Below are 16,006 nucleotides of genomic sequence, written 5' to 3'. Positions count from 1 at the left end.
TTTTCTTTTCCAGCACAACCGCTTGGTATGTTTTGGACAGGGGATCGCTCTTGATTAACAAACAACTACTGTGTCCAAATACAAAATTAATTATGCAATGCCCATGTGCACAATTGAGGTTTCATTTAAAAAGATGGACATACTACTACTTATTCTCTAACCTGTGTTTCTTTTATCATTTGTTGATGTAGTACAAACTGGTCAAATTCTTCCATGAAAACATCCTGCATTTGCATGATAACAAACAAGGTGTTATCAGATTTCTTTTCATGAACAACATGCAACCGAACAACATATCAACTACTAGTTTTCACATATCCATTACCTGAACACTGCACTCATGTTGTTCCTTCGAATGGTTGTATCCTGTCTCTTCACCTCTTTTTGCATTACTAGGTTCACCCTGAAATAACATTTTCCCAAGTAATGTCTTAAATCATTTAAATAAGGCTGCAAAGGACATAAACCCAAAAAGAAATGCAGGTCCGAACCTGTTTGGTCTTCTTCCTTTTTCTTGAGTGCTTCTTCATTTCCATTCCGTCTGTTCCATTTATATACATCTGCTCCATTAATTTTTTTCAAAGACAGTCATGATCACAACAAGCACGTTTGTTAATGCAAAACCAAACGAAAACAAAATTATACAAGAACAAGCAACCAAGTGCCAGTTTCTTACATGCGCACACACAAATGCACGTACATTCTGAAAAAAATCACCAACTCTTCCTTCACTTTCCTCATTCTCATCTCGTTCTCAAACAATACACGCCGGCGGACAGGACGGCCTAATCCGTCCTAACAGTTAATTCACCTTTTGATTTTCTTTTCATGTTCATGCTTGCTCACTAGCTTTTGATCCATCACAGTCGTAGAATTCTTTCTGCTCCCTCCCTACACAGATTTATCTTCTTCTACTTCTTTCTCTTCTTATTACATACAACTAGCTCTGGTGTTGGACAATTTTGTATCTACATTTAGCACTAATTACGCACAACTCATATGATGTATCTCATATACGTACAACTCATATGATGTATCGCACGAATCATTTCTTCTACAGAACTAATTTGTTGTCCAACACAAACTCAGATTCAAATAGAAAGCAGGGACAAAAGATTACCTCTAGGTCTCCTTCTTCGACGGCGGTGCGAGGAAGATTAATCCTCGCCAGCGGCTGGAGGAAAACTTAGTCTCCGCCGCCAGGTCTCCTTCCACGGCGGCCCGAGGAAGGTGCTTCCACCACCGATCTAGGGTAGGAAACTTCTACCTAATCGCAGCATGTCTCCTTGCCCCTTTTCTTTCTTTTTCTCTACCCGACAAGTGGGTCCCAATAAGTGAACCGGTATGCTTTCTCTTACATGTGGGATCCAAACAAGCATAGATACTATTTTCCCCATCCTGCATCCCAGAAATTCGACGGAGGAGAGCCGGAAGTGGGGAGCTCCTCTTTTCCCCCAAATCTCATACTGTGATTTTCTTCGCTCCATCTTGAAGAACCAACAGGTTTGAAACTAAACACATAATTTTGATCTAACCCCTCGATAGATTTGAAGATTCGGCGGCTTTTGCGTGATTCCGACGCTTTTCATTCTGTTGAGATCTCGATTTCTGAACATTTCAAATCAAAAATCAGTCTCTGTTTCCGTCAATGTTTCCGAAATATTTTGATACTGCCTGTTTTACCTCACCCTAACCATGAGACTGATAATTTCCAGCTGTTTTCTCGAATTGATATGAACCCTAACCAGTGTACTAGTCCAGATTTCCAATTCAATACTCCATTCTCACGTCAGTATTTTCTTTTCTTTTCATTCAATCCCTAGCTGCAGCCAACTTTTTGCAACCACACATCCCTAGCCAGTGTCTTCTGACATTTGTTTGATAGTATGACCAATAAAACAAATGTCCTTCAAATATAGGCTCCTACTAGAACATCTTTACCACCGTACTGGAGTGTAGTAGCACACAATTACATAACCTGTTAAAAAAAAGTAAAGGATCGGACACTATGTGTATTGTACTGATTATTCCTAATGCCTTCATTTTTCAGTCTTTGCATCAGTTCACAAAATGGAAGAAGAGACTAGGAAGAAAAGGGGATTCAAGCAAATCATCTCCATATCAAAGAGAACCAAAGTATTGTTCTTCATTTGTCCTCAATTCCTTTGCTAGTTTTGCAGGTAATTACGTTTTTTGGGCTAAACTAACACATGAATTTTTGTTCACTTCAATTTTGACAGTCTAATGAATGGGAGTACATGGATATGTTCCAGAATATGGCAAAGCTTGGTTTCGAAAGTTTTCTTCATTTCTCAGGACTATGCAACATTGATGAAGTTTTCAATCAAAGAAGAGTTTGGGTGGCAAAGCTTGGTTTCGAAAGTTTTCTTCATTTCTCAGGACTATGCAACATTGATGAAGTTTTCATCTGGCTAGTGAATCATTTCAACACTTCAACAACATCAACTGAACTAGAAAATGGATTCACCTTCCCAATCACACCTTTGACTATACATACAATCTTAGGCATTCCTCTTGGTGGTTTTCCAATACAAACGGAACCTACCACAGAAACTTCTGACTTCATAAGAAAAGAAATTAACATGGAAACCCCCTCTGTAGAGTATCTTTTCTCACTTCTTTCTGAGAATCTAGAAGAAGACAGATTCTGTAGGGTATTCATGCTTATTGTGCTGTCAGTTTTTATTGCTCCAAATTCACAAGGAGTTGCTAGCAGGAAATCCTATAGTGCATTAGTGAACATTGAAGCTGTTGCCAAACACGACTGGTTCTTGTTCACCATCAGTTATCTTGTGTACTCAATCAACAAAGCCCGAATTGGAAATACTAATGCCAAAGATATAAAAAGGATGCAAGCTAGCTTTGGTGATGAGTCATTGTAAATGAATTTAAATTTTGTTGCATACATTCAAATTATCTGTTTTTAAAATGACTTTCTTAAACTTCATCTTGTATTTATTCAACTCCTAATGCTTCTTTTCTATTTCAATGGTTTTTCAGATATCTTACTTCGAGTTCCTTATAGCTCCTGGTTTTTCAATTCCAAATAGTCTCCCTAGACTACCAATTTGGACATCTAACTTGTTGAATTCATACATGGCACTTGATGCACTACATGGGAGTAGTAATCATTTTGGAAGACTACCGGTATGTTATGTGTCTCCGCTTTTTAAAATGTAGTTCTATTTCTTAATAGGAAAAAGACATGAAGCCTACTGTGTTCAACTACAAGTTTTGAATCCTTCTTTTCTAACATGACAAAACAGCTAAAACACATTACTTGCACACCATTCAATGATGGAACAGGTGTGTACTCTTGCAAAATTCCATAAGAAGTTCAACTACATATTGAGTCATGTTTCCCAACAACAGGTCAAACTCAAGTTAGTGCACTATGATACTTTCTTTTTAAATTATTTACCTGAGCATTATCTATTCTCAGCATACAATACAAAATCTAACAATTTTTTGGTGAATTCAGGACAAGATGATAATTGAGTACAAAGCAAAAACTTTCTTCCAGAAATGTGTTCAAAACACTTTGCTACCTTTGCCACTATCTCTCTATTGTTTGTGTATTCCTACAACCCGATCAGCTTCAAATACCTACTCTGACAGACAATTCGTGGTAAATTCGATTATTAATGTCCCTATTGTTGCATTAATTAATTATTTATAGAGATTTCTTTATCATAGCTGTTATATTCTTCCTTGCCCATAAATTAATATTTTGTTTAATGATATCAAGTATTCTTATCTGGCAGATCAGGCTGGTGATGATGGCCATCTGGATGAGCAGGGGCATGATCTTTACAACGAAGCACAAAGTTTATGAGTCATTCTTAATAAAGAGTCATATCTAACTATCTAAGGTGTGCCTGATCATACTAAATGTTGTTCCCTTGCTTCCTTGACATATAGATGGTTTTCTTTAACATCTCATCTCTTAGTCGTGTGATAGCTACCATTGATGAAGTTACATGATGGTGAAAATATGCAGAATGATATTTCAGTGGCTGAAGTGCTAGAAGAACCAGGAAGTTACTAGCATCAAAAGGAAAAGAGAGCAAGGCGATCTCAAATGTGTAAAATCATATTACCAAGTTAGAGATTACTAGGAGTTGTTTGTGCTTTTTTTTTTCAGATTACATTGTTGAGTGGCTTTTTTCTTTCTTTCTGGGAGTATGTCTCAACATGCAGCCTATTGTTGTACCAAATTTTTTTGTAATCTTTCTATTTCTGTATATTTATGAGACCATTTATTTCATTCTACAGTTATGCATGCTCCTGTCTGTGCTCCAGCAACATACTACTTTCAATAGTATTCGCGTCCGGGGGGGGGAGAATGTTAGGAGTAAGCCACAACGCTGATGGCTAATGGTGTGCGGTCGTGCATGCATGCAGTAGACGGATAAGATAGCGTGTGTGCCGGTCAAGTAAGAGGCGTGCATGCGTGTGGTTAGTTAGCAAGATTACTGCGTGCGTGGAGTTAGTGGCCGGGTCTTGCGTGCGTGCGTGTGCTAGTATGTGTGTGCAGCCGGGTATTAAATGCCCCGCGATGTACTGCTCGTGTGTGGGTGTTGGTTCGAGTTCGTGCTTGAGGAGGAAGCCGTTCGTGCGGCAGGCGTATGTGCGCCGGAAAAACACCACCGTGTCCTGTGTCTCCTCTTTCTTCTACCTTCGTTCGTGAGAGAGAGAGAGAGAGAGAGAGAGAGGGAGCTGGGCACCGGCGCAAAGAGCAAGGTAGGGCTCGACGCCAACAATAGTTATCCATTGACACGTGTTAACCAGATTAAAAAAGGTACTGAAAAGGTCACCAACTTACCAGACACCGCTCAGATTCCACTCAAGAGGCGCGGCAGGGCCGCGCCCCAACCGCTAGTGAAAGTGCAAGGGTGGCATTTTTCTGAAGCCACGTATTAAAAGTGGCAAATAACCAATTTATCCACATATTAAAAGTGGCAAATAACCAATTTTCTTCGAAAATACAAGATAGTTCTAACTTTCCTTTTTGTCGGGTTGGCTGACGCCTAAACTGGGCCACAAGGCAATCAACTCTTTGCTACTGGCTAATACCAATCCGTTCACCGAGCATTCTCGCATTCATCCACAGAGGTAAGTCAACTCCTTTATCTCCTTGCATATCGCTTAGCTGATTCAGCATTTCTTTTGCTCCGCCTAGCCTCGATTTGTTTATCATAAGTAGTGACTCACATGCTGATTATTTCTTCCTCCTGCCTCAACTTATATTAGTTTTGATTTATTAAAACATATTGTGTCAGTCAATAATGTATAGATCTGTTGACTTATGTCTTTCAATACTATTTATCTATGGATCCTCTATGGCACCGAATTCATTGTAGCAGTGAGAAAAAAAAAACCTTCAATTTGAACACTTTGTTTGAAAAGAAATAAAGATGCATGTGTCTAAGTTTACAACCTTATTAAATAAACGAGTACATGTTATGTCAACTTAATCTTGAGCGAAGAAGGATTCTCAAAGAAGTTTGTCTTTAATTTCAAGATATTTTGCAATCCGTCGAGAGCTAGGACGTGCGTCCAGCAGCAACTTAAACATTGTGTACATGGAACAAACCATCAAAAACAAGAGCATAAGAACTAGCCTCATCTCTTTACCACAACATCACATAGAAAAACCAAGCTTGACGATCAACATCTCATATCTAAAAAGGGAACAAGAGCTTTGCAATTCTGTGTCCAGTAGCCACTATCATTATCAACTGTAGATCATTTATGCATGTACCAACTAGATATATCCTTTTTTTTGTATGAACTATTTTGCAATGAATCAAGTGTTGGGACGAGTTACCAAATATTAGAAAAAAGCAAATAGTTTATCAATCCATGTGGCGCGGCGGCACCGCGCACTACTCGCTAGTACAAAGCTACAACTATAAAGTACAACTACAAATTATTTTAATGTGTACATTTAAAACTATACAACTAAAAACTACTACTGTCACACTAAAACTAGCTAGAAACTACAAATACCTACAAACTAAAAACCAAAAGTACAACCATGAAACCCTAACTTTATACCTGCCGGAGTGGAGGGCGACGGGGCGGTGGATCGAGGGTGATGTCGGCGGCGGACCGAGGGTGACGTCGGCGGCGGACCGAGGGTGACGGCGGCGGCGGATCGAAGGCGAGGGCGACGCGGTGGAGGGCGAGGAAGATGGCGAGGGCGAGGGAAGCGACGATGGTAGCGGACGACGGACGACGAGGACGAGGACGAGGGCAGCGGACGGCGACGGCTAGGGCGAGGATGGTGATAGCGAGGGCGAGGACGGCGACGGGGAAAGGAAGAGAGTGAGAGTGAGGGGGTAGGAGGGGGAGGGGGCACGCACGTGCAGATATTGCTCGTTACCTGCGACTGGCGCGCCACCCGACCCTCCACTGCTACTTTGGCATAGCGGGCGCCAGTACCAAAGGTTGAATTTGAACAGTCTGCCGCTAATCTACATGTGGTGGGCACGACCAGATGCACTAAAAAGAATACAAATAGCCGATTGGAGGCTTTTAGCTGTGGCGGGGACTGCCGCCACTGCTGCCTGTAACAACAGTGGCGGGTAAGCCTAGCCGCTCGCCACAAAAAACATTCATAACATAGCATAACATAACATAGCCACGCTCAGCTATGCTTGCTTGTGGCGGGTGACGTATTCTGCCCGCCACTGCAGTGCCCCCAATTCTGGCGGTCACTTTATGTTACCCGCCACTGCTGCTTCTCCTAACTAGCTCCCGCCACTCTATTGAGTTCACCTATAAGACCTTTCTCAATAGTGACAGGTCGGACCCTACCCGTTGAAATCAGGGGAGGAGATTATGTAAAGGCGAGCTGGGGCCTAGTAGTTGAATTCACGGTAGGTGGATGCACACATATGCATGCATGCATGGGCCCCGCGTCCGACACACAGCCTTTTCCATGTATGGGCTTCGCGTGTAGAGATCTCTGATAGAAAAGGGTCCCATGATCCCGAGCCGATCTTACCTTGGCTCGCAAACCCCAAGTTTGTCTATGAAGAGCTAATCTAATTGTATTTTTTTCTAGAATGGATTTCTTATGTGGAATACATATATGATCATAAACTCTTGCCCAAGATTGTTATGCTATATATAAAATGAACCATATCGACGAAATTTTCCTATCCCTAAAAAAGAAAAAGATGACCCCTTCTTCCTATATATTACCAAGGAAAAGTAATCCTTCTTTTATAGGCGAAATTATATTGGATTCTCTTTTCCGAAGTTGCACCTACAACTACTCATTGAAAATAATCCTATTCTTATGGGTAAATGCTCAATATCCAAGTGGGCGAAAACCCAAGGTTTCCTCCGCAAGGTTCGTCCACGGAGGGTGAGTCAGGGCCTAAGATCAGGCCGAAAGGCGTAGTCGATGGACAACAGGTCAATATTCCTGTACTACCCCTTGTTGGTACGGAGGGACGGAGGAGGCTAGGTTAGCCGAAAGATGGTTATAGGTTTAAGCCAACAATTTTTACTTCTGGTTCCGGCGAACGAATAATCATTAAGTCCTCCTCTTTCCGGACAAGACATACAAAGAGACCCGCCAACTGTCTTTTCAGTGAATCTTTGAAAGATATATATTTTGAAAGATAGATTTTGAAAGATAGATTTTGAAAGATAGATATTGTAATTAGTTCGCTGCAATGCGCGGTCATGAAAGAGTCGTTTCGGAATATATCATCAGCTCAGCTCGCCCTAGACCATCGTCGCGTCAAGCGTCCAAAGTCCTAAGTCCACGTGAATTTTCACATGAGCACGCGCTTTAGGTGCAATGTGCTTCCTTTACGTGTGCTTCTAGCATTTCTATGGCCGTGCAAGCCTCCCCTTATATGTTGGTCACACACTGCCACTAGGTAATAGGGGGTCGAACTGTCCATAAACCGGAAAGGAAAAACCAGAAACCAACCACTTTGGTTGGTTTGCGCGCGCGGGAGAGCTCCGCGTGCACCATTTGTCGCGCGCGGAGAGCACACGAAGCATTCACTCGTTCCTTTTCTAAGGAGCACTCCTTGACTATTGCCTCCTGGCTGCTTTCCAGTTGTACTCCAATCTGATATATTGTACTATAATCCAGACATGCATTTTGGCTGCTTTTCATGTCACCCATCGGCATTGGAGCTATAAACTTGTCAAACAAGACGACTCCTTGTCCTCGCTGAATGCCTTCTGAAGCGAGTCATGCACGTCATGGAACCTCCTCTTCTCCATGGATGCTTCTTTTCCGAGAGAAGCCAGCTTAGATTCATCATCCATGATCTTGTCCAGCACATTCGAACAACGCGGAAAGAAGCGCCTAACAAGTTCAACTGGTGACAAAACATTGAGCTTGCAGTTAGTCCAGATCCATGTTATTAAATTTCAACTTCAGCTACGCAGGCTTTCTTATTAAGGATGTTAAGCAGATAAGCTAAAGAAGTGTAGTATTACGCTGAAAATATAAAGAATATAGAGGCGCCGTGGTTATACGAAGGCAATAATCTGTGTCTCACCTGTTTTGGAGAGGGCCCTCATCCGAGCCAAGTGTTCGTCATTCATTATCAAAGAAGTTTCATTTAGATCAACAGTTGCCTGTTGTATCTCTGGAGGTGGATCTGCACTAGAACCAAGGATAAATTCCGAAGTACCATCCAGTTGAGCAATGTCCATTGCTACTCTTGCCTCGACTGGAAAATGTATCCTTGCCAAACCAACTGCATATCAGGAAAATAAGTGAGTGAAAACACAACTTCCAAGAGAAAAATGCATGTGTAAACCAATACCAGACAGACCATTTTGAACACCACACAGTTTGTAGATGAATATTACCTCGGTTTTCAAGGTACAACAACTTTCCAGGTTCACAGTCACCAACCCTTGCAAGAGAAACCGATGCTTCTCCAACTTGTGGATCCCATCTTTCAGCTTGCTCCAGTACCTCAATGCATAACCTATCTTTAGGAGACGGTTTTCCTTCTTCAGTAATCCCAAAGTAATCCCTATGTTTTGTGAGTCTCTTTGCTATTTGAATTGCTTTTCTTCCATCAAATGTAAGATCAGAAGGCCGAGCACCTTTGGTTAAAAGAGAGACAAGAATTTTAGGATCTCTTCGCCTGGCAGCAATGTGAAGAACAGTATAACCTCTTGGATTTCTGTGATTGACATTTGCATGTGCAATGTCCAGAAGTTCAGTTGTGATCTTTGAGTTACAATGTTCTACAGCATAGTGCAATGCAAATGCATCATCAAGGTTAGTCTGCCCTTCCTTGAGCAGCATCCTCACCAGCTCCACATCACTAGAGTCAAGAGCTCTGAGTATCCTTCTTGCATGTTTGTAAGGAAATCCCTTGTCTTCAGGTGAAACTAACCCAAGACTTAGCCGTGCATCAGTAATTTGCTTCATAACATCTGGAGGCAATGCTTTCTCAAGAGTAATCATCTCAAGATTTGACCGGACTACCATCTCAAGGCATCTATCGAGCAGTTTCATGCAAGATTTATTGCACAAGTTTGCAACAGATAATATCAATGGAAGGTTATCCACTTCAACATCATCAAGGACATCAAGGAGATGCCGCTGTGTGGAAAAGAAGGGCATAACGTGGCTTAGTATTGGCTCCTTAAATACGCGAAACAATACAACAATAACTGTTATAGGTAGCATCTCAACAAGAATTATCATCGATTTTTAGACACACAAGTCATCTGTAGCAAAGTCAAAGCTATAAAAAAAGGCCAAATAAGAAACAAGATCTCTAGATTGTTCAGTGCATGGGTTGATAACTATTTACCCCCCCCCCCCATTGAATTGAAACACTCCCCCTTAACAAAGTATTTGTTGATCCTAAGGAATCATAGGTGCTATTATAATTATTGTCCGCTGTGATATTTCATTTATATGCTTTGGTTTTTGTTGTGCATGTATCAGCTGTCCACATTCATGGAGCCTAGATTTGTATAAAATGACCCAAGCATGTTTTTCATGAACTGCCTTTTGTTGATGCAACAAAAAAGAGTAGGCACATGTACAACACTTTGAACAGTTTTTGTCTTCAAATACGCCTGGGTGCATGTAATTTTCATGCTTTGAACAGTTACCCTTCCCTTTCTCTAAACAAAATCAAAACAAGAATCCCTGAAATATCAACAAAATGACACAGCACCTTAGAACTACCAATTGCATCATTTGCATATTGAACACACTATACCACATGCACAGACAACTCAATTTATTTCCACTCCTACATCAAACCAAGTAAGAAAGGAGTCTTGATTGTTGAACCTAATAAGTGGAAATTGCACCCTGGTAGGGATCTCCAAACAACTCAGCATGTCCTAGCACCCGTTTGAACTTCACCAATTTGTTTTAAAAAAAACTTCACCAATTTAACGAATACAATTAAATTCAGCACGGACGTAATGCTTTATCACTACTTTGTAAAAGCATTGAAATTAAAGAATTTCAGGTTAAAAGATATGATGGGGATCCATATATAGCATTAAAACGTCTTAGCAATACGCATCCCAGCAAGCATAATAGTCATCTGATATGAACCTGGAAGTAGTTGGTGAGCTCGGTGATCTGGAAGGTGAATGTAACAAAGAGGACCTGCACCATGAAGGAGATGACGGGGTGGCAGCTGACGTGCGCGCAACCATCCATGTCGACGCAGACACATGCCGGCCTGGGAAGGACATGGAAGCGGGCGCTGTACAGGTACTCGAGCACTAGCTGCAGTGCCTCATACCCGACCTCCACCTTCTCGCCCAGAAGTTCCCAGAGTTCCAACCTGTTGCCCTCCACAGAGGCACGGCGTGCGAAGAATGCGTGGAGGAAGGGACTCCGCACAGAGAGCATGTAGCGGTGCACGTGCAGGTCGGGCGCGCCGGGCATGGCAATGCACATATCGGCAAGGAAGGCGAAGTCATCCGGTGAGTGGAAGGCTGTGGCGAGGTTGTCAGAGAGGCGACGGAGTGGCTCCACATCAGCAACCGCATCGGCCGCACATGACTCGGGAGCCCAGTTTATTGGAAGGCTCTGTTCTGTGCTTTCATCACCATAGGAACTAGAATTCACCAATTGCATGTTGATTGTAGGATTTCTTGGATGATTACTAACGACAGACCTCACGGCATACTCTATATGAGCAGCTGCACCCCCAAATTTTACGGAGATCTCTTTAAGGTCTGGCATATGCTCGATGCGGATTAGTTGATGTTGGTCCATTCGGGGAATGGCATTGAAACCTAGCGTGAGCTTCCAGAGATTAGGCATTGCATCCGCCTCAAATTTTAGCCACGGGATACCACTTGTGCACCTCAATTTGAAGTACTTGAGAACTGAGAACCCGGCCGCCTTGTCAAAGATGATCCTTTCACCTGGTGCCCACTGCACATACAGCGACAGATCAATGAGGGCAGGCAATCCTCTGAGAATATCAACAGAACTCATCTGCAGTTCCATTACTGCCATCTTCAGAATGCACAGGTTACCAAGTTCTTTAAGCCATTTAGGAATTTGGGAAAATATGACGCAGCTGTGTGGCGAGCATTCAAATCTCTGGAGAAGAGGGGGAGGCTCCAAGTCATCCCAGGAAATGATTACTTTTGAGGCACCGGGAACCACAATATCTTTAACCGATGGGCCATGAGACACGACTATATTTTTCAGGCTGCCATGTCCTTCTAGTAAAGAGCCTAGAGATTCCATGTTTTTCTCCGGATGGCCAGAACAAGGTGTAGAAGAAATGGTAAGATAAAGATCTTGCAGGTAGTTCAGCTTGCAAAGGCTCCACAGACTGACGACGGAATCAGTCATGGTGCCTAGCAGATTTGTGTCAACCGGAAGAGCCAGGTGGAACAAGTGTGGGAGATGTATAATATCCCATGGAATAGCAGTGACTCTTGTTGCATCCATAACATCCAGCGTTTCCAAACATTGCAGCCCTCGTATATGGTTTGGTAGTTTTATGCAAACATCACTTGCAATCTTCAAATATCTTAGCTGAAACAGCTCTGAAATCCCAGTGAGGTCTATGGGGTCATGGAGGCCACAATGACCAGATAGTTGAAGATTTAGGACACGAAGAACCTTGAAATCTCTAATACAAGGCATACAGTCGAATAATCCAAAAAATCTGAGTGATCGAACCTGTGACTTTGTGATGTTTTCTGGTGTCTTGGCATATTTTGCATCACCAAAGATGAGAGATAGTCGGCGAACCTTATGGGAAAGTGCTATATTCTTTCGATTGTAGTCTACTACCACAATGAAATTCTCTTCTGCAGACTTGTGTGCAATAAGTTCACGTACTACATCATGGACCGTACAGGACAATACCTCATTGTTGTAGTTGATATATGAAGGTTGGATGAATCTTCTATCAATAAGTTCATCAAAACAGATTCCTGCAGCTTTCTTCAACCGGTCTTGATATTGCCCTTTCCCTTTTTGTGTAACGATGGAGGCTTCAGCTACCCATTGCATCGAAAGATCATCCTTCCAGATTATGGAGCCCTCTGGATACATGTGAAGATACAACAAACATGTCTTCAGATAATGAGGGAGATTATTGTAGCTGAGTGTCAGTACTTGTCTCGTTCTTTCTGAAGTAGAACTTGACCACAAATGGGATCTCAACGAATCACGTATGTATGTAAGCAAATCCAGTGAAACTGCTGTTTGCTGGTTCGCCAAATGACTAGCTATGTTCATTGTCGCTAGTGGCAAACCACCACATATATCAATAATTTCGTTTGAAACTTGTTTGAATTCTGCTGGACAGTCATTTTCCGAACCAAAAAGCCTGTTAAAGAATAGCATTCTTGAGTGAGCATCATCGAGAGGTTTCATCTCGAAAACATGCTCTGTATGATCACAGCAACATGTTAATGCAACATCTTCAATCTGTGTAGTTATTATTATTCTGCTGCCACAGTTTCCATTTGGAAAAGCATATTTAATAATATCCCACACTGATGCATCCCACAAATCATCAATAACAATTAGATACCTGCATGCCAAGAATCCACGCACATTAGTGTGTGTGTGTGTGTGTGTGTGTGTGTGTGTGTGTGTGTGTGTATTGCATCAGGCACATCAGTAAAATTGATATATGCTGGGTTAACATAAACTAAAATAAATAGCATAAGGAAACTGGGTTAACAGTACCTTTTATGTTGCAGATGTTTGCTGGTATTGTCGCTGATGCCAAGCTCATTACAGCTGGCAGGTAGTGGCTGCTTCTTGTGGAGTTGCGAGAACAAGTCACTGAAAAGTCTCTTCATATCAGACTTTCTGGACACTCGGATGAAAGCTCTGCATTCGAATTGCATCTCAATTCTTTCATACAACACATTGGCAAGTGTAGTTTTACCAAGACACCCAGATCCAAGAACAGATACCACCTTGAGCTGCTGCTGACCTGCCGTATCATTAGCGGCCAGTGAGCAGATAAACTCATTCATACGCCCATCGATTACAATTTGTGCAACTTCATCATAGGGCATTGGAAGCATACTGCCAGCGGACAAGAATCTACGCCTCCTCAAGGTGCTGCAACACTGGAGCTTATACCTGTCGTGCCGTTCAAAAGCCTCCTGGACATAGATCCTGAATTCCGATATTGTTTCTGCAATCTTGGGCTTACTGGGAAGACGAGGGACATTAACATGAATGATTTTACTGGTCTTGGTACCATGTTCTGACACCTGCGCTATGAATGCAATTTGTTTGTACCACTTAAGCCTCTTTTTGATGAAACGGTCAGGCGGCACAAATAATAAGCTGTCAATGTAATCTACCATATCGTAAGACAAATCGCGTGCCTCATTCATCCAGCATATGGCCACCGGGGGAGGGTCCTCCAACTCTGACAGTTCATCAAGGTAGGAGCTTATCACCTCAACATCATCCTTGAGAAGGTGCACCCCCTCCTTGATCCTCTTGGGCAACCTCTTGTAGTGTTCCTGAGCAGGAGCTAGCAGTATGCCAAGCTTCTCAACAAGGGGTCTCATGGCGCCCAATGAAGAACTCACCGAACCATCTAATTAATCAAAGAGCACACAAGAAAGATAAGACAAGGTGCGGATCAATAATTAATGGATGGATTAGTTCCTATGCACATGCATGGGTTCGATGCTGTACTGCCATATATACAGACAGAAATCAAGAGAAATCAAGGCAAAGCTAACTAGGGAGATAGATCAAGCAACACTCACCAAACAGCCTCGAGATATCCTCAAGGACTGGCAGTTGAGCACCAGATTGCTCGACTTCATTTTTGGCACTTGATTCAATAACAGGATCAGAAACTGAAACAGGAAAAACATGCAGGATTAGTTAGTAATTAAGAGTACTGAGCGGAAGAATTAAGGAGAGGTTTTCTCTTGCGCTAACCTGTGGCTGTGGTTGGATTGTCGATTAAGACATTCTTGTAATCCTCCTCAAGAATCCTGTCATCATTGTTCCTCCTCTTCTTCCCCGCAATCCTGACAGGATCCAGCACCTTCCTTGTCTCCCTCCTTTTCCTCGACGGCTCCTCCTTATCCTTCTCCGTGAGGTCCATCAATCAGAGCTTAGTTTCCGGCGCCCCAACAAGACGTGATGGCATGTTGAGCTCCTAAAGGAGCCCGAACTTTCTGAGCTCCCCCATGCAGGTACACCTTCTATCTATCTAGATCGTCCATTTCACAGCAGTTGCCTCGGGATCAGTGTTGCCTCTCGAATGATTGCACTGACTTGTGCTGAAAATATGTTCTGCCTTTAGTCTAACTAATGTGCTGCTCTTTCTGCAATTATTGTATTTTGAGATAGTGCATCCACACCAAAACTGGAGAAATTTTGATGGTCCCATTCAGGCTAAAGTGCATTCACAAAGTGATGTTGATGCTAAAGAACCCACCAAGTTAAGGCTGGAAGAATTAAGCAGACGGACAGGTTTTTCACACGCGCTCACCTGTGGCTGTGGTTGGATCGTCGAGCAAGAAACTGTTGTAATCCTCCTCAAGAATCCTGTCATCATCCTTCTTCCCCGTAATCCTGATTGGATCCAGCAATTGCCTCGTCGGCTCCTCCTTATCCTTCTCCGTGAGGTCCATCAATCAGAACTTAGTTTCTGGCGACCCAACAAGACGTGAGGGCATGTCGAGCTCCTAAAGGAGACTGAATTTCCTGAGCACACCCCTACAGGTACACGTATCTCTCGGATCGTCCATTTTGCAGTGATCACATCAGGATCAGTGCTGCCTTTAGAATGATTGCACTGACTTGTGCTAAAACCATGTTCTGCCTTTAGTCTAACTAATGTGCTGCTCTTTCTTCTACAATTGTATTTTGAGATAGTGCATCCACACCAAAACTAGAGAATTTTGATGGGTCCCATTTAGGCTAAGTGCATTCACAAAGTGGTGCTGATGCACGAATTCACTACGTTTGGAACCTGCTTTCCTGCCTTTATATGATATATATTCGCATTGTTCTGCAATAAGAGAGCTCTTTTAGTGATCGTGAGATCCACACATGTGCCTTCACAAAAAAAGCGAGACAGAACCATGTGGGACCTGCCACCACGCACTGTCAGATTCTTCTGTGCTTTTTTTCAGTGCTCAGAGGGTTCACATGGGCTTTTTGGCAAAAAAAAAGAGAAAGATAGAACCAAGTGGGGCCCACCACCATGCGTTGTCCGAATCGCCTATGCACAGGTACAATAGAATTTGCATTTTTGTACCTTAGCATCATATGTAATGCAAGTAAATAGCTCCAGCAGATTGGAGGAGTGGACGGGATGACTGACCATGGATGTTAAGGTATTCTCTATGCAGGTACTTGTAGCTACCTACCTTGATCCTGCCATGGCTGCTCCTGTGTCCTCCTGGCCTCTTTTCTCTATCCACTAAACTCCATGATTTGATCTTCCAACCAGAGATGGAGGCTGCGACGGCCACCGCTTTTGTGGGTAGG

At 42.6% G+C, this 16,006-nt stretch overlaps 1 protein-coding gene across 5 annotated transcripts; it reads right to left on the bottom strand.

The window, feature by feature from the left end:
* Positions 1-7,110: 7,110 nt before the first annotated feature.
* On the bottom strand, positions 7,111-15,175 carry LOC125523788 (disease resistance protein RGA5-like). Of its 5 annotated transcripts, XM_048688857.1 has the most exons (8): positions 14,444-14,994; positions 14,266-14,358; positions 13,849-14,090; positions 13,217-13,755; positions 10,601-13,058; positions 8,875-9,622; positions 8,559-8,759; positions 7,111-8,375 (listed from the first exon to the last, which is right to left on the bottom strand). In XM_048688857.1, exons 1-8 carry the CDS (start codon positions 14,610-14,612, stop codon positions 8,188-8,190), a joined length of 4,638 nt encoding a protein of 1,545 aa, XP_048544814.1. In that variant the 5' UTR covers positions 14,613-14,994; the 3' UTR covers positions 7,111-8,187. The 5 variants fall into 5 exon arrangements, with proteins under 5 accessions (XP_048544814.1, XP_048544813.1, XP_048544811.1 ...); XM_048688856.1 differs by lacking the exon at positions 14,444-14,994 and adding an exon at positions 15,003-15,175 and having other exon boundaries at positions 13,217-14,090; XM_048688854.1 differs by having other exon boundaries at positions 13,217-14,090.
* Between the last annotated feature and the right edge of the window lie 831 nt (positions 15,176-16,006).

The sequence above is a fragment of the Triticum urartu genome, chromosome 7 (genome assembly GCF_003073215.2).
Source record: "Triticum urartu cultivar G1812 chromosome 7, Tu2.1, whole genome shotgun sequence".
Classification (NCBI taxonomy): Eukaryota; Viridiplantae; Streptophyta; class Magnoliopsida; order Poales; family Poaceae; genus Triticum; species Triticum urartu.
The sequence above is the reverse complement of the archived record's forward strand: the minus strand, read 5'-3'. Positions and strand labels throughout refer to the sequence as shown.

What these genes read in the sequence shown, in the direction of transcription:
- LOC125523788 (XM_048688854.1), bottom strand. Translation starts at nt 14,612, where the DNA reads ATGGACCTCACGGAGAAGGATAAGGAGGAGCCGTCGAGGAAAAGGAGG. An exon ending in GTTGTACCTTGAAAACCGAG is followed by an intron (nt 8,760 to 8,874) that starts GTAATATTCATC and finishes CCTGATATGCAG; the next exon opens with TTGGTTTGGCAAGGATACAT. An exon ending in GAGGGCCCTCTCCAAAACAG is followed by an intron (nt 8,376 to 8,558) that starts GTGAGACACAGA and finishes TTTTGTCACCAG; the next exon opens with TTGAACTTGTTAGGCGCTTC.